Source organism: Pan paniscus, chromosome 5, assembly GCF_029289425.2.
Source record: "Pan paniscus chromosome 5, NHGRI_mPanPan1-v2.0_pri, whole genome shotgun sequence".
NCBI classification, from domain to species: domain Eukaryota; kingdom Metazoa; phylum Chordata; class Mammalia; order Primates; family Hominidae; genus Pan; species Pan paniscus.
The window spans coordinates 185752367-185777994 of record NC_073254.2 but is presented as its reverse complement, the minus strand read 5'-3'; the positions used below and the strand labels follow the sequence as shown (position 1 = coordinate 185777994).

The 25628-nt window shown below is 38.5% G+C and overlaps 1 protein-coding gene across 9 annotated transcripts in view; it reads left to right on the top strand.

Annotated features, from left to right (window-relative positions):
* PDE10A (phosphodiesterase 10A) overlaps window positions 1-25628 on the top strand; it is a 666160-nt gene that overhangs the window by 403006 nt on the left and 237526 nt on the right. For 3 of the 9 annotated variants that reach the window (XM_063605533.1, XM_034963226.3, XM_055114309.2), the window contains exon 2: window positions 10577-10704. The exons of 5 other annotated variants lie outside the window; for them this stretch is intronic. In XM_063605533.1, the coding sequence (XP_063461603.1) occupies window positions 10668-10704 (37 nt within the window). In that variant the 5' untranslated portion in view covers window positions 10577-10667. Of the gene's footprint in view, window positions 1-7638; window positions 10705-25628 lie in introns of those variants that run through there. One more of the 9 variants, XM_055114310.2, reaches the window with a different exon arrangement.

Here is a 25628-nt window from a genome sequence, read left to right as displayed (position 1 = left end):
AACTCACGTTCCACGTGCCATTCTACTCTCTCCTTTTCCACTTCCCCTGCGCTCATCCTTTAGAGTTGGTCACCCTCTGTGATGGCTGGTGACGTCCCCCAGAGCATGAATGGATGCCCCACAGTTTGCTAGGTGCTGGTTCCAAAGGTGCTGCCACCTGAAGTTTTGCTTGCATGCTGATTCTCCACCCTCAGATTTTAAGACAAAGTCCCCCAAGATTGTCTTTCGTCATTAGCTCAGCATTTTTTTTTTCAAGGCAAATATAAAAGAGCTATATAAGAAAGACTGCTGTAGATAACATTACCGAGTTCTAGATGTTGGCTTCCAACCAAGTTTCAAATCAAGGAAGCGAGTTGGTATTTCAACCTCTGAAGCCAACTAACATTCTTATGAAAAGTCACTTAAAGTATTAAGAATCATGGATTTTGGTGGCTTCTAGACCTTACTTGTGGTTTTCTTAGTAAACTACAATATGGTAGTACGATTTAGAATATTATTTCTATATAACTTCAGGGGTTTAAACTATCATTTGGCCCTTGTGGATATTATTAACATTTTTAATTAGAGGTTTGCTTTTCTTCTTTTAGGCCTTTTAATATATAGTATCAGTTCTCTTCTGGGACATGACTATTTGCCCCACCTGGTCAGATCTCTAAGAAAATGGCAAAATGGGAAAGGAAATATTGAAGAGTCATGGGTTTCATATTTTGTGGCATAGTGGGAGGGAGGACATCTTAACTATTGGTGTCTGAATAAGAATTCAATTTTAAAAACTAGTTTTACTTGTGCAGTAACTTAATGGAAACATGTACTCTCTCATTCTTTCTCTATAATATTATTTGATTCTCATTATATTGTTGACCTGAAGGAGGAAGTTGAGGCACAAAATATAATTTTAAAAAGTTTACTTGAGCCAAGGTGAGAGGACAGCCATCTGGAAGACTGAGACCCAGGTCACCTTGGATGTGAGCTCTGTTCGGCCTTTGTTAGAAGCAGGTTTTCCAAAGCAAAAGGGGGGCAGGGAGTGGGCTGACACAGCTGTTTGTCAGGAATTCCCGTTGGTTAGACAAATAAGATTGATTAGTGATTGACTATACATTGGTGAACTGTGGGGTATGGGGTATGGTGTCCAGTGAGTGGCCTTGCTTGGTTAGTTGATAGCTGCTTGTGGCAGCAGCTGGTCAAGAGTCCACATAGCAAGCAGCTTCAAGAGCTGATTACTTAGCACAAGGGGGGATGTTGGATGCGACTGCTGCCTCACTCTCATGCCTCTGTGGGTCTGATAATTTACAACAGGCTCGCATTCCTCAGATAAAATTCCTTTTCTTACTATGTTTTATTGTTAAGCACCTATATCAGTTTCCTGTGGCTGCTCTAACAAATGCCACAAACGTTGTGGCTTAAAACAACAGAAGTGCATTCTCTCATCATTCTGGAGAAGAGAAGTCTGGAATCAGGGTATTGGCAGGGCTGCACACCCTCCAGAGGCTCGAAGGGAGAGTCCTTTCCTGCCTATTCCAGCTTCTGGTGGCTCCAGGCATTCCTTGGCTTGTGGCAGCATCATTCTATTCTCTGCCTCTATTTTCACATCCCCTTTTCCTCTGTGCACTTCTCTCTCAAAAATTCCTCTGCCTCCCTCTTTTAAGGATACATGTGATTGCACGTAGGTCCCCCTAAGATCATCAAGGATAATCTCCTTAAAGTCAATGGACTGTGACTGCTAATCATGTCTACAAAATACCTTCACAGCAACACCTTGTTTGTATTTGAATGAGTTGCTGGGAATATTAGACTAGTCAAGTTCCCACATAAAACTGGCCATCACCCCCTGTAAACTTGGCACTCATATACTTCTTCTTAAACTATGACTAATCTCCAAATAAAGACACCCATAAAGTCATACTTCCACAGGACATGATGCAGCTATCTTACTTACAACCAAAATGTGTTAACCCTTTCCCCAGAAGAGGATGCAAAAGTTCCTGGTTGGTTTTCACTGTTTTCCTTAACTTCCTGGAACTTAAATACCATGATGTAAAGTTCAATGTTATTCATGCATCTTATGTTAGATGATAAGGGATAAGAGCAGGAAGAATGCAAGGATCTTGCTTAAAAATGTATATACCCACATACTCATAACAAAGTAAGAAATACTCATAAACATTGCAGCCCTTGTTTCTGAAACTGACTGCCTGGTCCTAGATAGTGTTTATAGCTACTTTCTTCCGTTACTCATTCCATATTCCCTTTGCCCTCTGGGAGCACCACAGCCTGTTGCTCAGGGTTCTTTGCCTGTAGGGTGACCCAGACCCTCATTCCTGAGGGGCCTGGCTCATTAACAGTCCTGCCTGAAAGGGGTTGTTGGTTTTCCATTGACTTCAGTCACAGGGCATGGTGGCAGATGCAGATGCCCTAAGGGGTATTCTGCATTCCAGACATGTTCTTCCTAACCTTCTTTTTGTAGCCGAAAAGCAACCAGGTGTCCAGGTGGTTGATTAGGACAAGGGGCCAAACAAAAAGGAATAACTAAGGCTTTGTTCACTTGCTGGGATAAGCAAGAGACACAAAATGGTGCTGGCTCCCCAGAGGTGCTGGCTGTCATCTGCAGAATGGCACTGGGTGAGAGTCAGGTGGATCAGCTCAGATGAGGGGTGCATTTCACTGCTGGGAAGTCTCAAACAAAAGGCTCCTGCCTCTTTATGGGCCTGTTGGCTGGGGGAAGGGCTAGGTATGGGAAAGTACCAAATCAAAGGGAAGAAAAGTACCTCCTCCAGGCCCCCCAGTAAGAAGGCGGCTGAATGGAGGTGCCTGGACAAGGAAGGAACATATGTGTATGAGCATGACTGGCCCAGGGGTCAGGGAAGCCTGAGTCCTCAACTGCAACTCCTTCCAGAAAACTGCAGTGCACTGACTGTGCATCAAGCATGTTGTGTGGTGGGGTCAGCTTTTCTCCATGAGGGCTGCCAGGCACAACTTTGTAACTGCCTCTATTGGACCTGAAAGATCACACAGACGATTTGGGCCTGGAGCCAGAATACCCGATAGTAGCAGCTCCATTTCCTCCTGACAATCAGGATCAGTCACCCCAGCCAGTACTTTGCCTATTGATTCAGAGGCCTGAGGAGCCCAAAGTGACTGGGTGGCAGTCTCAACTTCCAGTTCATTGGAGCCATTGTGTCTTCTGGTAGAAACATTCCTCCCTTTGAAGCTAAGGACGAGCAGAGCATAAGGTTGTGGGAACAGGAAGTGAACATTTTAGTAGTAAATCACCAGGAGTAATATTAAGGGGTGCCATTCCTATTCCTCCCCACCCTTGATTCCTGGACCCATGAATCCTGGCTATGGGAGAAACGGTATCATACATCAGACACTAGTTTAGGACATATACAATCTCCCACAGAACATTGCCCCAGCCCTGCAAGATATCCCACCTACCTGCTGCTGAGACTTCAAATACTCCTTTTCTTTTCTGTCAAGCCAGCTGCTTCAGGATATGGGGACATGGTTTGAACAGTGAATTCCATGATCGTGGGTCCACTGTCATACCTCATTTGCTGTGAAGTAAGTTCCTTGATTAGAAGGAATGCTGTGTGGAATACCTTGAAGTTATATCATTTAGGGCTCACTTGGATAATACAGGGTAAACTCCTCCTCTCAAGATCTTTAACTATAATCTCATCTTTTGCCATAAGGCAATATTCTACAGGTTCCAGGGATTGGATGTGGGTATCTTTTGGGAAGTGATTTTTGGCCTCCTGGAGTATCTGACTGTTTTACTTGTAAACTTTGGAGAAGCAGTAAGACTGAAGAGGTAGAGAATATACGTTAAAGAGGATCTTTAGGCACACTAATTTGTTATTTGTTTTGAAACATAGCTCAGGTACACATTTGCTATGTAAACTTTGGCAAGTGACCTAACTTCTTAATCCTCTTTCCTCTTCTGTAAAATGAGGATAGTAAGAATAATTTATCTGGATTATTTTGAAGATTAAATGATTTAGTAAATGGAAAATGATTAGTATACTGCCCCCGCACATAGTAGGCATTCAACAAATTCAGACTAATGCTATCATAAGCAGCTGGCTCAGAAAAGCTTTGCATCGAACAAGCAGCTGTGGAGGCCGGTACTTGGTGGTTGACACATATGAATGTGTTTTGTTTGTATTTATAAAATTTTGAGTTATTTGCCGCACGAAGAAATACTGGTAAGACACACAGGAAAACATACTTGTGTGTTTTCTTGGGGAGAAATCTGGTGAGAATGAGACTTCTCAATATATATATTTTATATTGTTTTAATTTTTGAATGTGTAATAATTTGAGAAGGACAACTAAAGAACTTCAAGAGATAAAAGTTCGTAAATAGAGAGTCATCTATACTTGTCTTGATTAAAAAACAAGACAAGCTAATAAAAATCCCCAAAGAGTAAAACCTGTTTTTTTTTGTTTGTTCTCATGACCCTTGAATCCATGGTGTTTCTTTTGGTGTATAGTTATTTTTTCTCCTTTGAGTTGAGTCAAATTTTTATGTTCAGTTTTTTTTTTCTTAACAGTCTTCCACTTAAATTTAAATTTCAGTGGTTTTTTCATTGTGCATTTAAACATACGTAGATTTATTTTATTTAGACTTGACAATTAGATCATTTGATGTGAACAACTGTACCTTAGAAAAATGTACTTAATTTGAAATACAGTCCTGTTATTAAATCGACATAGAAATCATATGCTTGTAATGATTTGCTTCTGCATACTTAAGAAGCTCTCACTGTACAGTTTTTATTTTTCCATTGGTTGTGACTTTTGATTTTTGGGCCCTGTATTTCCACTTACCTCATTAAGCTCCATAGTGACTACTCAAAACAGCCTACATAGAGAAATATGCTGTTACGGTGAATATCTGCCTTCAAATATTAGCACTGTACTTCTGTATAGAGCTGTATATTTTTGAAAAAATTCAGTTTGTTTAAGCTTCATAAAAGCCCTGGGAAATAGGTGGGTCAGGCATAACTAATGTTATTTATCTTCAACTGTTCTTATTGTCTACCTGCTTAAGTAAAAGCGGAGACCATGGTCTTGTCATCCTTAGATTTCTAGTATATAGCATGTTGTTGGTGTTCAAAAATAGTTACTGAATATACAAATAAGCATATAGTTGGATAAAGAGATAAGGAAAATCACTGAAACCACATTTGGTGGCAAGTAAATGAAATAATCAAAACTAGAAACCCCGTTGTTAGACTTCTAGTCCAAATGTTCCTCTCAGAACAACTGACTGATTCATAGTCTCTGCTTTAAATATGAGATCAGTTTAGGGCTACTCAAATCCTTTGTGCCAAAGAGAATATATTAATCCCCAGTCCAAGTAGGATTTAGCACTTTTGTCCACCAGAATAATCAAAGCAAAATTCTCAAATTGTAAAGGCCTCAGAAACACATGATGAGAAATTGTTTTGTTCTGTTTATCATACTTTTAAGCAAAATGCTTATGCATCTGCCTTAGTGAATTTGGGCTGCTCCAACAAGTACCACAGACTGGGTGACTTTTAAACATTTATTTCTCACAGTTCTGGGGGCTGGGAAGTCAGAGACCATGGTGCTGGCTGATGCAGTTCCTGGGGAGGGCCCTCTCCCTGGTTGACAGATGGCTGCTTTCTTACAAGAGAAATGTTTTGAGAGACAAGTCATCTCTTTCTCATTTCTTATAAGGGCATGAATCTCTCTCTCAGCTCTTGTGAGGGCACTAATCCTGTCAGTGAGTGCTCTACTCTCATGACCTAATTACCTCCCAAGGACCCCGCCTCCAAATGCCACTGCACTGAGGATCAAGGCTTCAACATATGAATTTTGGGGGGACACATTCTGTCCATAGCACTGTTCTTCTGTCAAAGCATGGTGAGGTTCTAATTAGTATTAAATGGTCTAAAGTATTCTTTTGGAAAGGAAAGATTTAAATTAACACCTGAATATTTTTATCAGTGGTAAAGTTAGAATTGAAACTGTTGACAGGTTTTCTTACCTCTTATTTTCTCCATGGTGTCACCATAATGGATCTAAAAAGGAAATTAATATTTATTTTTATCACCAATTTTTCTAACAATGTGCTAAAAATTATATAATTTAACAAGTCAAAAATTGAACTTACCATCTTCTTTCTCATTGGGTAGGAGACTTACCATCTTCTTTCTCATTGGGTTGGAGACTTACCATCTTCTTTCTCATCGGGTAGGAGACTTACCATCTTCTTTCTCTTCTCATTGGGTAGGAGACTTACCATCTTCTTTCTCGTTGGGTAGGAGACTTACCATCTTCTTTCTCATTGGGTAGGAGACTTACCATCTTCTTTCTCTTTGGGTAGGAGACTTACTATCGTCTTTGTCTTCTCATTGGGTAGGACACTTACCATCTTCTTTCTCATTACACCATATATATGTGAGTTTGAAAGGTGGTACTTATCTTTATTCTCATTCACCACTCTCTCCACATTCAGTCCATTAAATAAGTCCTGCTGGTTATGTTTTTAAAATATCTCTCAACTACATCACCATTACCCTATATATGCACATTACTTTTTCCTTAAAACTAATTGTCCTCACTAAAGGCTCATCGATGTTTCAGAAACTCACAGTAAACTTACTTGAGCTGGAATATAATCAGGACCTTTCACTAATTGACAAAAACCAGCCTCATTTCTACCTCTTTTTCTCTTATTTAAGCTCTGGCAACATCAAACTGTTTGTAGTCCCATGCCCTTCTTGCATCACTACCTTCTCATGCTGTCATCTCTGGAAATTCCAGACCACTTAGTTGCTCACTGAATTTCTTCTCATTAAGGCTCAGCTCAGGTTTCATTTCTAGAAGACATACCCGACCCATTCCTCCTCATGACTCTCTCCTGACCCCAAGTATTGGGTTCATTTATTCAAACATTCATTAATTTAAATATGTATTGAGCACCTACTATTGACCAGGCGCTGTTCTAACTGCTTGTGATATATCAGTGAACAAAATGGAAGAGCCCTGTCCTTGTGAATTCATATATTCTAGTAAAATAAATGGACAGCAAATAAAAGTAAATTATGTAGGATATTTGGAAGTTTAGAGTGCCACAGGAAAAATGATGCAGAACAGAGTGAGGAGGGTCAGGAGTTGGGCTAGTAGGGGCTGGGAGACAACAATATTAAATACCATGTAGCTCTTATTTGAGACGGTGACATTTTGAACAATAGCTTGCAGGAGGTGTGATGTAGACACCTGAGGAAAGAACAGTATTCCAGGCAGAGGCACAAGCCAGGGAAAAGGCCAGGATGTGGATGTATGCCTAGTTTGTGCAAGGTCAGAGACGTCATGAGGAATAGGCCATGTAAGGACTTTGGCCTTCGCTGTGTGAGGTGAGGGGATGTTGGAGGGTTTTTAGTAGAGCAGCAACATGATCTAGTTTATGTTTTGACAGGGTGCTATATTGAGACCAGACTATAGATGCATGCAGGTTAACCAGTTAGAAAGCTATTGGAGTAGCCAGGTGAAGGATGATAGTGGCTGGAATTGATGGTGTTGACTGTTGGGAAGGCGAAACATGATTAGGTTTTGGATGAATTTTGAAGTTTGCAACAACAGGACTGCTTAATGGTATGGATGTGAGGTGTGAGAGACAATGAAGAGTCAGGGAGGACTTGTATCATCCCAGTCATTCTCCCTAATCTTGTGCATGTAACTGGTCATCTAGTCTTGTCAGTCTGCCATTTAATTATCAGTTTTATTTTGCTACTGTTTCTCAACTGCACTGCTGCAGTGGGACTGACTAATGGGCATTCCTGGCTTCAATCAATTCTTTCTATGGGAGTAAAGAGCATTCTAAAATCCACATCTGCTTATATCATTCTCAAGGTTAAATCTTGCATGTTTCCATCTACCTACAAATAAAATTCTGAAGTCCTTAGCATGGCATACAGTATCCTTAAACTGCCTTTGCTTACTCTGAGCAGCTATCCTTCACTTCTTCCACATGCCTTTCATCATATATAATTTTTGACTTCCCTAAAAGATAGATCCTTCATGCCTTCTTGGGAGGGTATGTGCTGTTCCTTCTGTCTGAGATGCTCTTTCCGTCTTGTCTGTTCGTGGATTACAAGGCTAAATGTGGGTGTCCATTTGTCTGTGAGAAGCTTCTCTGACCTTAGTATCTCACTTAGTCTGTTGCTTTTCTTCTTTTTCCTATTGACCTCATGTACAGTTAGGACACTTCTTATCCCACTGATGTGTAGCTGTTTGTGGTCGGTCTTCCCTTAAGGGGAGCAGCAGTGGCTTCATTTTACCATTACTTAGCAGAGGCGCAATAGATGCATGATTGACTTTTGGGCAGTTGGGACACTAAGGCAGAAATGGGTAGAAATAAATTGGAGAGACTGCCTTTATATTATGCCATGTAAGAAAAAAACAGAAAAAGAGTTTGGCGGCCAAAAAGGGTAAATGCATTTAGTAGGAAAGAGTTAAGGTGTAGGTGTGGGTTTTATGGAAGTCTTGAGGACCATAGGAATGGGGAGAGTAGCGGGAGATGAAGGTTGTTTGGGGCCAGATGGTGGAGGTGCTTCCATACTCTGTTTTTCATCTTTATTCTGGAACAGTGAGGAACTAATCAAATTTTTTAAATAAAAATCTGAAACAGACTGTTGTTCTTTTGGTTAAATTGGACTTTGCCCCTACCATGTTGTTTCATTGCATTGTAGCATTTACAAAAGGGAATCTGTAACAGTCAACAATACTTCTGGATTCTTGCAGGGAGGGTAGGGACCATGGGGAGGAGTAAGAAGTTTCCCTTTACAAAATCTTGACTTAATTTGTCATGGGGGAAAAAAACAATTCAAACAGAACTCTTGACAGTGCAGCCATCCAAAGAAGAAGAAAAGCTGCTGTCTGTTGAACTAAAAGAGATGCTGGGCTTCCCTTAGGCTGAGGCTGGCCGCCCTGAGCATCTGGACGATTCGGCCCACAATTGGGACCCCTGTATTTACCTGAAGTCAGTCCGGATTGAATGAAGCAGGAACTTCCTGCTTGTACTGAGCTCAAGGTCGTGGCTCACACAGCGGGCGCTCCTGGTTCCTGTCCCTAGTCAGGGTGAGCAGACGCCTGTGGAGGTGGCACAGAGGTGACCTGGTGCAAGGAGTGGCAGGGCCCATGTTTAGAGAGTTTCCTGGGTTTCTCTTGTTTTGTGTATTTTCTATTGTGTCCTCTAGCTGCCGGACTCGGGTCTTGGGCCCTCCCCAGCTGTACGAAGTTTCCCGCCCGTCCTAGGAAGCCCAGGCCGGAAGCGGGCGGGCGGCGTTTCTAGGGTGGGCATGATGTCATCAGAAGTGCCTGTGCCCACCCGTCCTGTGCCACCTTCGCTGTAGCTGCTGATTGCGTGAGGGCTGCTCTAGTCCAGTCTTGAAGTGGATGGTGGCTGGGAGGCAGGGACTCATAGCAGGGGGCCCACGTGTGGGGAGCTCCAAGAGTGAGGGGACCTGGGGTGAACACGTGCCTCAGGTGGACTCCAGAACCATGGGTGTAAAGCCCATTGGCAGCTCCTTGGCTTGGCACCCAGAGATGGGGGTCGCCTGTGCCCTTGGGGCTGTGGGGCCTTTACAGCCCATTCAGTAGCTTCGTGGTCCCAGCTTCCTGCTGTGCTGAAGCCCTAGAAGATTTCCCAGAGTTTCTTGAGCATGGAGTGTTGCGTGCTGCCCTGGAAGGTCTTGAAATGCCAGCCGGGCATGGGCTGGTCACGGACTTTTGGGCCCAAGGATCGCTCCGCGTCCCCCAGGAGAGTACTTCTGAGAGTAGAGTAGGTGAAGAAAGATTGATCAGGAGACCTGAAACCAGAAAGGCAAGTTGAGGGAGAAGGCTGTACACGGGCATGGGGCTGTTCAGTTAGAGCACCTTTTGGCTGCAAGTAAGAGAAACCTGCTTCAGATTACTTAAACAATAGGGAAAACTGGCATCATAAAACATGAGCCTTTGAGGAAGGGCAACTCCAGGATTGATGGATTCAGTTACTTACACCCTTCGGATCTGCTTCTTTACCCTTCCCACTTTGCTAATGGACTTTGTTTTGATGGTGGCAAGATCAGCTCTTTGGCTGTAGGCCTGGTATGCACATTGGAAGAAGAGTGGACTTTTCTGTGTGAGAGCTAAACTAATGACTTTCAGGGAAGGAGAGCATTACCATGACTGATGTAGCAAATTGGGATTTATTCTGAGCTGGAGATGGTGACCTTCCCTGAGAGGGGAAAATGATGGCTAACTGTCTGAACAAAGGCAATAGCAGTGGGAATGAAGAAGGTTTAAAGGAGGCAGAAACACTGTGAAGGTGCTGTTGACAGAAATCAGTGATTTGCGTTTAGGGATTGAAGAAGAGGGTGGATTGGAGGATGACTGGGATATTTAGTTTAGATGATTAAGAGGAGGATGATTTCACTTAAAGAGATGGGATATGAAAGAGGGAGGTGAAGGAGGAGAAGAGGGAGAAGATTCAAGTAGGTTAAGGTGTAGCCATGCTGAGAATTATCTGTTAGTTATTTGATTTTTTTGTTTTGTTTTTGTTTAGAAGCTAATGGTATAGATATAGAAGTCATCCACAGAGATGTTACAGTTGAAGAGATGGGGGTAGAGAAGACTTTGAAGGAAAAGAATGTAGAATGAGGATAGAAGAGAGGAAATCCCAACATTTAACAGGTGAGTAGAGGACACTAAGCCAGCAAAAGAAATTTAGAAGGGACATTCAGATAGACAGGAAGCAAACTAGTACTCTATAGCTCTGTTTTGATCTGCCAATTCATTAAAATTATCAATTGATGAAAACTTTGTTTTGTTCACACCTTGACTCTTTTTGGTGCCAACCTTCAGTCAAGCCCCCTACAGTATCATTGACAGGGTTTCATTGCACCGAAAAGTTTACAGTGTTTCATACTGGATGGGTTAGTTTTAATGGCTTTTGAGGATTTCTGTGATGTTCTAGTTGGGTGATTTTTCCCTTTATTTTTCATAGGGTGGTTACATATTTGCTTTAGACAAACTTATTATTGGCTAAATGACCTGCTTTACCATGTTATGTAGGAGAAATTTCCAAGAAACTAAGGGATTAGTTAACAATATCTGATACTACTGAGACCAAGGGAGATGAAGACTGAGATAATGATATTTAGCAATTTGGAAAGTTGGTTTAACCAAAAAATGATTTTAACCAAAAAATGATATCCAGTCTCCAGTAACAATATCTGATACTACTGAGACCAAGGGAGATGAAGACTGAGATAATGATATTTAGCAATTTGGAAAGTTGGTTTAACCAAAAAATGATTTTAGTGCAGTTATGGGGAATGAAATCATTGGGTGATTATTAACGCATGAATTAGAATTAAGGACATTAAAATAAGCACTGGACTACTCTTTTGACTCTGATGGTGAAAGAAAAATAGAAGGTGTGATGGTTTACCAGGTGTGAAGGATGTTTTGTTGTTGTTGATCATGTTTCAGGATTGGTGGAAGTGTTAGTGTCTTAGAAATCTTTACATTAAAAGGGGCAAGGAGAGTTTGAAGACATGAGACATAAAGGGGAAATAACTGAGTGAGCAAGGAAAAGAAGGAATCAAGAACCAAAAAAGAGAGCCAGCTGAGTTAGGAGAGAAGCTAGAAAGTGGGTAGAGGTTCAGAGAAACATTGAAGAGGAAAAATAAAGGATCCTCTGAGTAACAAAAGGCTAGGTCACGTGTCAGGGTGATCATGCTGTGTCCGGATGCTTAGTAGTAATGGAACAGTCTTGGTCTGGCTGCTGTGGGATCAGTATAGGGAGCCATCTAAGAGGCAGAAAAGAATTGACATGACTGCATTTTTCTCTAACCAGTTAGAAATGCAGGTCACAAAACTCAAATGATTGGGTTTACCTAGTGTGGGGTGGGACTAAGCAAAGAATTCTGTGGTGCTTGCTGAGGTGTTATTGCAGTAATCGGCAATGGTCTTTAAACTCAATAGTGAGGTGAGGCAAAGTTAATTCAAATGGGAGAGAAACTAGATGAACAGTGACCACAGTGTACAGTTGACGGCAAATACCTGACTCAAAAGTAGTGAAAGGAAGAATGAGGTGTAAGGATAGGATGGTGTCATCAGAGAGGGGAATTTTGTCACAGGAGGGAGTAAATAATTTTTCTACTTATTCATGGTTTATAATGGCATGACCTGTAACCCACAAAGAGGAGTAGCAGGGAGCAAATGAATCATATCTTGTTTTAACAGGTAAGCTTGAGGGAATAATAAACAGTTATAATGTAATATCAGAAATCTATTGTTTTATTAGCTGTATAACCAGTATGACAGTTTATGAGGTGTATTAGTTTGAGATAGTTGTAAATCATGGTATAAATGCACTCTCAGTTTTAACAAAGAGCTTTTTAATGTACAGTCTGAGCCGAGACTAGTAAGTAAAACTCTTATTTTTGTTATTCAGAATGTACGTGTTGATTACATCGACAAGATTAGTTTTCAAGTAGCAAGTGTGACGTTTCTCTGAATATTTTAAAGTTGTTTTAAAATGATTTTTAAGTCAAGGATAGGTTTTTTGAAAATTAATTTTGAGGTGAAATAGTTTTTATGAGACAGTTTCTGTCTTTAGCAAATTCTCTTTGAATCCCTCAATCCTGGCTCCAGTGGTGTGACTGAGCTCCACTCACCTGAGTGGGTGGAACTCTGTCCCCTGCGTTGGTTAGAGGTGCAAATATTGGTCAACATTTGAAAGCAGTTAACCTGTTCCCAATCCCCAAGCACCATTTTTAGTAGAGCTAATATAAGAGGCACACGTACATTTTCTAACAAATTGCTTTTTTTTTTTATTAAAGAATGTAATGGAGTCACTGTTCTGGAACTACAACTTTGACATTGATTTGCATAAGTAGGAGTGGAAGTGGTTCTCATATACAGCTAGAACACCCCTTTAAAAAACTCACTTTCTCTTAAGTTTGAGTTTGAAGGCAGGGGCTTTTATTATTATTAATGCCGTATGTTGAACAGTTTGTTTTGTTAATAAGTTGCTAAAACGTGCTTCGCTCCTAACTTTAACCTACACTCTCACAATTACAAACACCTTCCTTCCTCCAGGGTTCACACAGTAATGGCTGAAGTGCCAGGCACTATAAGCTGATAAGATAAGAAGCACATGGTGCATTGTCATAAGCCAGGGGTCCCTACTGGGCCGGCTGACGCACACAGTCTTCCCCTGATGTCAGAGGGCCGAGAAGTAGCACCTTGGCTCTTTTCCCAAATTTTGTGCCAGAGCAGGGGAAAAGACTCTTTGTTTGAAAAAGCAGCTATTGAGGTATTTTTTTTTTTTATTGCTTTTCTTGACTGTAGGCCAGATTCCTGTCTGTTTAAATGGTTTGGTATTATTTCTGAATTGTTTGGCAGAAATAATGTTTGCTAGCCAAAATACATTCAACTTATTATACATAATGTTTTATGATCAGTTTGTTGCCACTTATAAGGCTTTGAATTTGTCATTTTTTGATGAAAAAGTGAGTGTGGCAAATTTGATGAAAGGCATAGTTCAATATGTCTCATATAAGCTCTTAAACTCTGTCACCAGTATTTGGACAATGAACCCTGTCTTAGTACATCTATGAGGAGGGGGAAAGCTAAATGTAGGTCATTTCAGTAACATTTAATGCCTGGCAAGCTGTTTATCTCAATTACTTATTGGCATTTATACTGAAATATAAAAAATGTTAGATTCATGAGATGGAACTGTTCAAGACTAGTAGTAATCTACTAATGCATAGGCCAAACACACTCTCTACTGATAAAAAAAAAAAAAAAACCCAGACATCAGAGCATGCTCTACGGCCAAATTGTCATCATAGTGAAAAGTCTGTGCAGTACATTATTCTATAAAATGTCGTTTAACTATTTTAATGGCTCCTTATGAAGTCCTAAAGAATGAAGATAATTACAAACCTGTAATTTTATGGCTGCCTTGTTGAAAAGGGCAGACCAAGGTGCCTATATCAGGATGAAAGACCTGAAAATCTAAATAGCCTAGCATATTATATATAAAACTTTTAGTCATTAATTATGAGATTAGCTCAGATTAGTGAAATATAGCAAGTTTTGCATTGTCATCTAAACTTGAAATTTTAACATGAACGCTAGTTGAACAAAGTTGGCAGTGAGAATTGTGGATTACAATTAGCACTCTACAGAATGGTGAGACATACTGGAAGTAAAGCTGAGGATGACTGCTTTTTTGTTTGTTTGTTTGAGACAGGGTCTCATTCTGTCGCCCACGCTGGAGTGCAGTGGCACGATCATGGCTCACTGCAGCTTCAACCTCCCTGAGCTCAGGTGATCCTCCCACCTCAGCCTCCGGGGTTTCACCATGTTGCTCAGGCTGGTCTCAAACTCCTAAGGCTCAAACAGGACTCCAGCCTTGGCTTCCCAAAGTGCTGGGATTATAGGAGTGAGCCACGGCACCCAGCCGAGTGACTATTTAATGTTTACATTTTTGTCACCAAGGAAGCAAAAGAGTTTTAGGAATTTAGAAATGCCACTGAATTGTTAAAATGACATTTTTGAATTAAGGTATTTTACAGAAACCACTTTATAACAATGTCATATTGTATCTTTTGATGAATGTTTTGTTGACTAGGTATAAACTAATTTTTTTATACTTAGGTGGTAATAAGAGCTGATATTTTCTGAGTTTTTTAAAGCAACTTTCATATATGAAGTGTAGAGATTATTATTATCTCCATTTTCCAAATGAGGAAATTGAGGCATAGAAATGTTAAGTGACATATTTCAGTAATTCTGTAAATGGTAGAGCTAAGAGTACCTTGGTAGTCGTCTTCGATTATTAGAATTTTATGTTTTAAATTAAGTGCTGCTGTAGAGACCAGAATAATAATTCCATGTTTCTTCAAGCACTAAACTTGCTCTCATGAAAGGATTAAGTATTAGGGAAGGAAATCAGAGTTTTAGAGGTAATAGGTTACATACATGAAACTTTCAAGAAAGCGGAAGTGCCATATTTAAATCTTTCTCTGATGTGAAGATAAGCGGACACAATTCTTCTGTGCTTCACTGCTCTGTGCAGTAAGTTCATGTTAGTAGGGTGCACAGCTTAGATGCCTGTGTTTCTACTCATAGCATTTCTTAGTCACTAGGGACAATTTGGCTCCTAAATGTTAAGAAAGAATTAGCAGCTGTTAGAGTGGAGGGACAAGATGTTTGACAGCAGCATAGCAAGTTGGGGGCTGTGTAATGAATGATCTGAAGTGGAACAGCTATAGTGTGAGCAAGTGAATAGAAACTTTTGAAGTATTTGCAGCACAGCTTCAAACAGTGTAGCGTGACTGTGGATTATGAGAAAATAAATACAGGCAGGTCAACTGGTACTAAACACTTAAGAATGGGGATTTCTTTTTAAAAGCAAACTCAGTTTGCCTAAGAGGTGAAGTGTAATGCTTCCAAAGGGTATCACAATGTGTGAAAGTGGCTAAGGTCACAAATGAGAGAACTATCTCTTCAAGAACAAAATGTGAAGAGAACTGTCTTAGGAACTCTCGCCTGTCTCACTCAGATAACATTATCCATAGCGGTGATACTGACTACTCAGATAACATTTTCCATAGCAGTGATACTGACTCTAAAGCATAGGAATGTTTAGAGTATCTCATTGATGATGCCTAAGTGGTGTGTAATTTCTTGTTCCAGTCTATTGGCAGGACTTGAATTCCTAGGTTTCCCAACAGAATTTCATGGTGTTTGCTTCTCCAGTATTTTCATATTTATCAGCAAAGATGTAGTAAAATAAATAATGAAATCAATTTTTTGCAAGGTAAGCAAGGCAGAGGACAGATGTGGTTCCCAAAGACTCAGGTTGCTGTTCTGCTAGCAAACAGCTGGTGGATTCAGTGTCATATAAGTGTCGTAGATGGGATCAAAATAATGAAATTACTAGAAGTAATGAAAGCACTTCAGTAAGATAATGGTTTTATCCATCTGTTCATGTGATTCTGAAACATTTGTTTAGTGCTTAGTGTGTGAAAGGATAGTTGATTCTCATTATTTTTGAATTTTGTATTTGCTCATTTGCTTACTCACTAAAATTGATTTGTAACCCCAATCCTCATAGTGTTTTCACTGTCATTTGTGGACATGTGCATGTACAGAGTAGGGTTATGTATTGATTGGTTGATGAAAATGTCACCAAAGGCTTGTAGGAACCTAACCTTGTATTTCCAATAGGAGCAAGCATTGGTCAAGTATTTGCTGATTCAGTGTTTGGACTTTATAGAACATAATGCTACTAATAATAATTGACTGTAATTACTAGCACTGAGGATAAGATGATTAAGACGTAGTTTCTACTTCAAAGACCAGAGAAAGACTTTATATCAATGCTTAAGAAAGTGATGTATGTCTTATATAGCATTGATTTTCTGGCAGACCCTTTTGTGTTGAGATGCCAACTTATCATTAAAGAAAATCGAGTTATTTCCTCTTTTAAAATTAAGTAGTGTTTGAGAAGATTGGTTTTGATTTTGAAAATGTACAGCTTAAAAGAAATACGCTGTTTTCTTGATATTAACAAAGCAAAATCATGTAAATTGTAAAATTCAAGTGTGTATGTTTTGAAAGTATATGTGAAAATATCACTGTCGGCCTGGTATTAATTCTTACTCAAGGACTGTCCATTTATTATAATTGTTTCTCCTAGTGGCTTGAGCTAAATTTAAGCATTGGGAACATGGTAATGCTACATTTGCTTGTTTTAGATATCAGATCAGATTGATGGTTTTTGTTTTTGTATGCTTATTATTTTTGACACAATATTTGTCCAGTTATTAAAAGATTCATTCTGCCTTTTAAACAATTTTAAGTATACTTTTTTTCAGAAAGGAGAGCATTAGTTTGCTAGGGCTGCCATTAGGGTACTAGTCATATTGGATTAAGGACTCACCCTATGGGCCTCATTTTACTTAATCATCTTCTTAAAGGTCCCTTCTCCACACAGAGTCAGTCACATTCTGAGGTACTGGGGGTTAGGACTTCAACACATGAATTTTGGAGGAACACAATTTAGTCCATAACAGAGAAGAATGTGCATTGTAGTTTGTGTCCTAACTTTTCTTGGCTCTCCGTTGGTTAAAACAGGTAATTTTTGCGTAGTTTACATTGGAAAGTTTTTCCTGCTTAATTTTTTCCTCTCCAGAAAACAAACACTTTTGGCACTTTCAATTTTTTTCTTTTTCTCTTAACAGCAAAGAATATATGTGGGTTTATGCAGCTTTATGCAGTTCTGCATTTCCTTCAACATTTATTGATAGTGCCTACACAGGGAACAGTAAACCGGAATGAGAGTAGGGAGTAACATTTCCTGTGAAGCATTCTTCCTTGGTTAAAAAACAAATTTTTGAAGTAGATTTAAGAGGAGGGTATGAGTTTAACAAGACAAGAGGAACATTTCCTATAAAGAGACATGAAACAAGCAGTTTGAACGGAGGGAAGACTGTCACAGGCTGTGAAGGTAAACAGAGATAATTATATTATACTACAAATTTGAACATAAGAATTTTGGGAAGACAAACATTCAGACCCACAGCAGTCACTTAAACAATGGTGATATCAAGGTTAATTTTTAAGCACATTGGAAAGGTTGGAATATGTTCTTTGAATATTGACACAGTCTTACAACACTTGTGCAAAAGAAGAAAGAATAATAAATTCATTTCTTCATGTGGAACCGAGGACAAATGATGGCAGTTACATGGGCTGTTTCCACTGTTCTTTTAATAGTCTCAATTAGGGACAATTTAGATTATGTCCTTGAGTAAGGAGAAAAAAAGGCCCCTACAACAATGCTGTTCAACAGAAATATAACGTGAAGTAAAGATGACACACATAAGTTAAAGTATTCTAGTAGCCACTTTAAAAAAGTAAGTGAAATTAACTTAATAATAAAATGGACTTAATTTATTCCAGAATATTAGAATTTTAGCTTCTGATTATTAAAGAATTATTTGATGAAATATTTTACATTCTTACATTTGTACTGTTGTCTATGAAATCCAGTATGTACTTTACACTCACAGCACATCCCACTTCAGAGTAGCAACTTTTCAAGTCTCCAGTAGCTACTTGTCACTAATGGCTATTCTGTTGAACAAGCGTAGCTGTATAAACTTTGTGATTTTCCAGAATAGTGTCTTTTTAATTTTCTCACCAATAACATTTTCAACAGCAAAACTAGCATAAATTTCTCTTTCCTTCTTCACAATTTCTTGGATAGATTTATTCTTACAGCAGATCTTAGCAAGCTCAGCATACCTTTGTTTTTTCTTTCCTTATTAAATCAAGAACTTGCGCCCTTTAACTTAAAGGAACTACTTTATGGCTTCTCTGTGGCGTATCTGAATTGCCAGCATCACTATTCTTGCACTTTTGGGTTGTTATTAAGTAAAATAAGGGTGATTTGAACACAGACACTGGGATACCATGACAGTTGATCTGATAAGCAAGATGGCTACAAAGTGACTGAGGGATGGGAAGTGTCTGCAGCATGGAGACGCTGGACAAAGGGAGAATTCATGTCCTCGTTGGGACTGAGCTGTACCATGTGAGATTTTATCATGCTACTCACAGCAGTGCACAATTTAAAATTATGAGTTGTTTACTTCTGAAATTTTCCATTTAATATTTTTGGCTGTGGTTGACTGTGTGATTAACTGAAACTGCAGAAAGTGAAACCGTGGATAAGGAGGGGTGGTATACTATACTTAGTTCTTTAAAAAAATGCTGGCCGGACGCGGTGGCTCACGCCTGTAATCCCAGCACTTTGGGAGGCCGAGGCGGGCGGATCATGAGGTCAGCAGATCGAGACCATCCTGGCTAACACGGTGAAACCCCGTCTCTACTAAAAATACAAAAAATTAGCCAGGCGTGGTGGTGGGCACTTGTAGTCCCAGCTACTCGGGAGGCTGAGGCAGGAGAATGGCGTGAACCCGGGAGGCGGAGCTTGCAGTGAGCCGAGATTGTGCCACTGCACTCCAGCCTGGGCGACAGAGTGAGACTCCGTCTCAAAAAAAAAAAAAAAAAAAAAAAAAAGCCTTGTTGCGTACCTATTGTGTGCTGGGCACTTGGCTTAGGGCAGATGTTACAAAGGTAAGTAGAGACTCTTGGCTTCCAAAGAAATAAGAATCTTGAGGTCAAAGCAGATAAATAGATTATCAGCAATAAGATAAGGTGAAAGATGGACACATAATATAATAGAGCTTTAGATTTGCATTCAGAAAGTTTTGATTTCGATTCTAGTTTTAATACATTTTAGACACGTGACCTTGGATTATTTATATCTTCGAACCCTGTTATCCTTATTGGGAAAAGACCAATAAAATGCCTGGTACCTAATAAGTACTCGATAAATTATATATTTTTTTAAAAAAAGTATTGAGAGAGACAAAATACCTGGTTACTGAGCCTGTTAAGTATATGGGGAGAGACTGGGAATGGGTTTCATAGTAGAAGTAATAAGCAGGTGTTTACAGGGAAGTTATCAGTGAAGAAAAGGCACTATTAGCAGTGGAGTCAGTGTGCATAAAGGCATAGGACAATAAACATTAGTTGAAGAACACTTTGACAGTTTCTCTAGGTCATTTTTAGCCCATGGCTATGTATTTTTAAAAATCAGGCATAGATTTGAATGCCATTTCCACAACTTACTAGTTGTAAGTAATTTTACCTGTGAATCTTAGCTTCCTTGACTGAAAAATAGAGATAATACTGAAGGCCCCTCTTGTGTCCCCTTCCAGTTGCTAACCCCTTAAGGTAACACTTTTCTGACTTCTTACAGATAGTGACATTTTTCCAACTTTAAATAAATAGACTCATGCAGTATTTATCTTTTGTGTCTGGTTTCTTTTGTTCAACATTAGGTTTGTGTACTTCACTCATATTATTCCATGCAGTTCTGAATAGTTTGTTCTCATTATTGTATGATATTCCATTGTGTGAATATACTAAGTGATTTATCTGTTCTAATGTTGACGGATATTTGGTAGTTTCCATGTTTTGGCTATCATAAATAGTGCTTTCTTGAATATTGTAATAATATATATGGCTTTTGATGGACTTAAGTGTGCACTTTTAAGGGTGTAATTTCTGGGTCATAGAATATGCCTGTGTTCAGATTTTTCGGTAGATTGCTGCCAAACAATTTTTCAATGTGATTGTATTGATATAGACTCTTACTAATAGTGTATGACAGTAAGGATTGGGATTTGGACTTGCTCATTTTTTCATATTTCACTTACTAGAGTTGAGTTTGCTTTTTAAAAATATGATTATGATCATGTCACTGTCATGCCTAAGCAAAGCCCTTTAGCAGCTGTTGGTTGCCTTTAGAACAGAGCAACTCATGACTTATCAGGCACTTTGTGATTTGTCCTGGCTTTGCTCTATCTACACCTTTATCTCCAGAATCTTCTCCTTGGTATCATGTTCCGCAGTGTAATTGAGTTACTTGGAGATTTCCTGTCCTATGTTTTCTGGCGTTCATTTCCAGACATTGACCCACACTGTTACCTTTGCCAGAGATGCCGAACTGTCTTCCAGAGTACCATTTCACGTTCGCACAAACAGTGAATGAGATCCTGTTGTTCCACATTCTTGCTGGCATTTGGTGTTGTCAGTGTTCTGGATTTTGGCCATTTAAATAGGTATGTAATGGTATCTCACTGTTATTTGAATTTGCATTTCCCTCATGATATATAATGTAGAGCATCTTTTCATTTGCTCATCTGTATGTCTTTTTTGATGACGTATGTGTTAATGTTTTGGACTTCTTTTAATAATCAGGTTGTTTGTTTTCTTATTAATGAGCTTTAGAGTTCTTTGTCTATTCTGGGTTGTCTTTATCTGATATGTGTTTTGCACATATTTTCTCCCAATCTGTGGCTTGTCTTTTTATTCTCTTGACAGTTTCTTTTGCAGAGCAGAAAATCTTAATTTTACTGAAGTGCAACTTATCAATTCTTTCTTTCATGGATCTTGTCTTTGTGTTGCTTCTAAAAAGTAAATGACATGCCCAGGGTCATCTATATTTTCTCCTATGTTATTTTCTAGGGGTTTTATCATTTTGTGTTTTACATTTAAGTCTATGATCCATTTTTATTTAATTTCTGCGACTGGTTTGAGGTGTGTGTCTATATTCATTTTCTATCATGAGGCTGTCCGGCTGTTCCTGCACTATTTGTTGAAAAGATTATTTTTTCTCTACTGTATTGCATTTGCTCCTTTGTCAAAGATCAGTTTTATATATTTATTTGGGTCTGTTTATAGGCTCTCTGTTTTATTCCATTGATCCATGTATCCATTATTTCCCTAATAACCACACTGTTTTGATTATTGTAGCTTTATTGTATGTCTTGAAGTCGGGCATTGTCAGTCCTCGAACTTTGTTGTTCTCTTACAATATTGTGCTGGCTATTGTGAGACTTTTGTCTCTCAATATAAACTTTAATCAGTTTTCCAGTAACCACAAAATAACTTCCTGGGATTTCTATTTTGATTGCACTGAGTGTAGAACTGACATCTTGACAGTATTGAGTCTTCCTATCCATTAACATGGAATATGTATCCACTTATTTAGTTGTTTGAGTTTTTTTCATCAGAATTTTGTAGCTTTTCTCATATAGAGTTTGTATCTATTTTGTTAGATTTATACCCAAGTATTTCATTTTTTGAGTGCTAGTGCAAATGATATTGTGCCTTTAATTTCAAAATCTACTTGTTCATTCCTGGAATATAGGAAAGATACTGATTTTTGTGTTTTAACTCATATTCTGAAAATCTCGTATAATCACTTATTAGTTCCAAGAAGCTTTTGTTGATTTTTAAAAAAATTTTTCTATATAGACAATCATGTCATCTGTGAACAGTTTTATGTCTTCCTTCCCAAACTGTAAACCTTTAGTTCTCTATTCTTGTCTTATTGCATTAGCTAAGACTTGTAGCTCTCTTTTGGCTACTTTATGAATGGAATATCTTTCCCATCCTCTCACTTTCAGCCTATTACCTATTTTTTGTCTTTGTATCTAAATTGCATCTTTTATAGACAACATATAGTTGAGTTATTTTTAAAAAATCCATTCTGCCAACTTTTTGTTCTTTAATTGGAGATTTTAATCTATTTACATTTGAAATAATCAGTAAGTATGGAGTTACCCCTGCCATTTTGTTTTGTTTTAAATGTTTATGTCTTTTTGTTCTTCATTTCCTCTGTATGCCTTCTTTTGTGAGTGTGTGTGTGTGTGTGTGTGTGTGTGTGTTTGAGCATATTGTTTTTGTTAGTTTCTCATTTCCTTTTAGGTTTTTTAAAATGATTACTCTGGAAATTACAATTGACCCATTAAACTTTCAAGAAATTATTTTGAATTAATATTGACTTAGCATTAATAGTACAAATAGTCTCTGAGTCACAGTGGTTTTACTGATTATGTTTATTCTTTATAGCAGTGCAAAAGTGATACACATTCAGAATGCTTCTTGACTTATGATGGGCCTATGTTTGGATAAACCCACTGTAAATTGAACATTTTATAAATTGAAAACATACTTCCAATTTATGATATTTTCAACTGCCAATGTTTTTATTGGCATGTAACCCCATTATAAGTGAAGGAACATCTATATACAGAAACTTTGTTTCTATACAACTTTGTTCCTCCTCTTTTATTTTGTGGATAAATTACATTTTTACATCTTTGCTCAGTAACAGAGACTTATGATTTTTGTTTTATGCATTTTGTTTGTAAATCACATAGGGATAAAAACAGTTACAAACAAAATACAGTAATACTGGCTTTTGTATCTGCCTGTGTAGTTGTTTTTTTTTTTTATCAGTGTTCTTTATTTCTTAATATTGCTTTGAGTTACTATGCTCCTTTTCTACATGAAGGACTCACTTTAGCATTTCTTGTAGGACAGGCCAATTGGTGACAAACTCCCTCACTGTTTGTTTATCTGCAAATTTCTTAATTTCTACCTATATTTTAAAGGGTAGTTTTGTCGTATATAGAATTCTTGGTTGGCATTTATGTTTGCTTTGAACACTTTAAATATGTCATTTTGTTGCCTTTGGCCTGCATAATTTCTTCTGAGAAACCAGCTGTTAATTGTAATTTCACTGAGGCTCCCTCTTATGTGGTGAGTTGCTTCTCTCTTGCTGCCTTCAAGGTTCTGTTTTTGTCCTTGTATTTCAGCAGTTTGATTATAACATGTTTTGTTGGTGATCTCTTTGCATTTATCCTCCTTGGAGCTCATCAAGCTTCTAGGATGTATAGATTAATGTCCTTTATCAAAGTTAGCACTCTTTGGCCATTATTTTTTTCCAATAATCTCTCTACCCTTTTCTCTTTTTCCTGTCCTTCTAGGAATTCCTGTTATGCATATGCTTGATGGTATCCCACAGTTCTTTTGCATTAGCTAAGACATGTAGCTCTTTTTTAGTCATTATATGTCTGGAATATCTTTTGTCATCCTCTCAATTTCAACCTATTACCTGTTTTTGTCTTAGTATCTAAATTGGATCTTCTATGGAAACTTATAATTTATATGCAATAGTTCTTTTAGACCCTGTTTATTTTTCTTCCTTCTTTTTTTCTTTCTGCTTGTCCATCTGTATAGATTCACAGTATTTACTTTCTGCTCATCCATTTGGATAGTTTCAGTGTACTTACCTTCAAGATTAAAGGTGAAGGATTTGTCACCAGTAGACCTGTCTCAAAAGAAATGCTGAAGTGAGTCCTCTGCCTGCTCATATCTGCTGCTGAAACTATCTAGTGAGGTTTTTAGATCAATTATTGTTCTGTTCAGCACCAGAATTTGTTTGGTTACTTTTATAATTTCTGTATCTTTATTGATATTCCCAGTTTTTGAGACAATAATCTCTTGGTTTCCTTTAACTCTTTGTCCATGGTTTCCTTTAACTCTATTTAGTATATTTAAGACAACTGATTGAAGTCTTTAGTATGTCCATATGTGCTTCTTCCAGGACACTTTCTGTTCATTTTGTGTGTGTGGGTGAATTGCCTATACCATCTTCTTTGCATGCTTCATAGATTTCTGTTGCAAACTTGACATTTTGAATATTATAGCTCTGTAAAACAAATTTTCCTCCTCTTTATTGTTTTTGTTTCTTACCGTGGGTTGTAGTTGTTTAGTTGTTTAGTGACTTTTTCTAATTGTTTTTATTGACTGTTTTGTAAACTACTTAATTGCATTCTTTGTTCTGTGTGGTATCTGAACTCTGTTATTTTAAATTTGTTTAGTTGGTGTGTTGATAGAGATTTTATTGGATATTTAGAGTTGTAAAAGGAAGGAATAAAAATAAAAGGTAAAATAATCTGTCCATCTCTGCATATTGGCTCTGGGCTGGGGAAGTCCTTCAGTGCTTAGCTAAGCTTTTCACAGCTCTGCCTTAGCCTCCACTTCCTGCTGTCTCACTGAGGCTAAACATCAGCCAGATGTTTAGTATTTTCTCAGGTCTTTCTTGAGCATGTATCCTTCCCTGGGCATGCGTGTGGCTTTCTGAATTCTCTGGTATATGCCAGAGCTTTCAATGCCTTACTTCCCCTAAAAGAATATCTCTCCCGAGTTTTTCTTTCCAGTGTTTCAGTATGTTTGTTGTTAGCTTCAGCTGCAGTCTTTTGCTCTCAGAAGTGTTATCGGGATCTCTTTCCATGTAGCCACCTTTCTTCCTGAGAGACTTCTGAGTTAGGTGAAGCAAAGTCATATACCTAATGTCAGATAGATCAAAATAGAAAACAAGACTCTTTGAGAACAAGATCTGCTCTGTTCCCTCTGAAATTAGAGACCAAGTTCCCATGCCAGGAATGTGGACTGCCATCTTCAAGACTGCTGCTGAACCAGGGAGTTGGAGTGGGGCAAAGGGAGATTTAAATGCTGCAAAGGTCTTCTACTGTTTTTTAAGTTGCCTGTTTTCTGGATTCAGTATTTGCCTGGGTGCTGGAAACATTGGACTGTTTTCTGGAGTTCTAACAAAGTTGATTTTGACAGGTTTAACTTGGTTTTTGGTGTTTTTGTGGAAGGGTAGGCCCTTTGAACTCTCTGCATTGTCATTTTTTTTTTTTTTTTGGTTATTCTAGATGCTTTTCGAAAGTGACCTGAGTTGATTTCTACTTATTCTCTAAAGCTTGAATATATTGCAGTGAGAATTACTATAATCCTCCCACACAAGCATTCCATAGATTCAAGAGGTGCAAACATTTCATTATTTAAGAAACATCTTTAGTTCTGTCCAAAATATTTCCTCTGTGCAATCTTTTGTACCAGAGAGTTTATACTAACCTATCAGTGTATTGTAGCATTAGATTCAAGACATGTCTTGATCATCAGTAACAGTATGGGACTCAGCATTCCGTTTGAAAGCCACAAATGGACTTAAGACGGGCCAGGAGGAATTTTTTTTTTTTTTTTTTTAGACATAGTTTCACTCTGTCGCCCAGGCTGGAGTGCAGTGGCATGATCTCGGTTCACTGCAACCTCTGCCTCCCGGATTTAGGCGATTCTCCTGCCTCAGCCTCCTGAGTAGC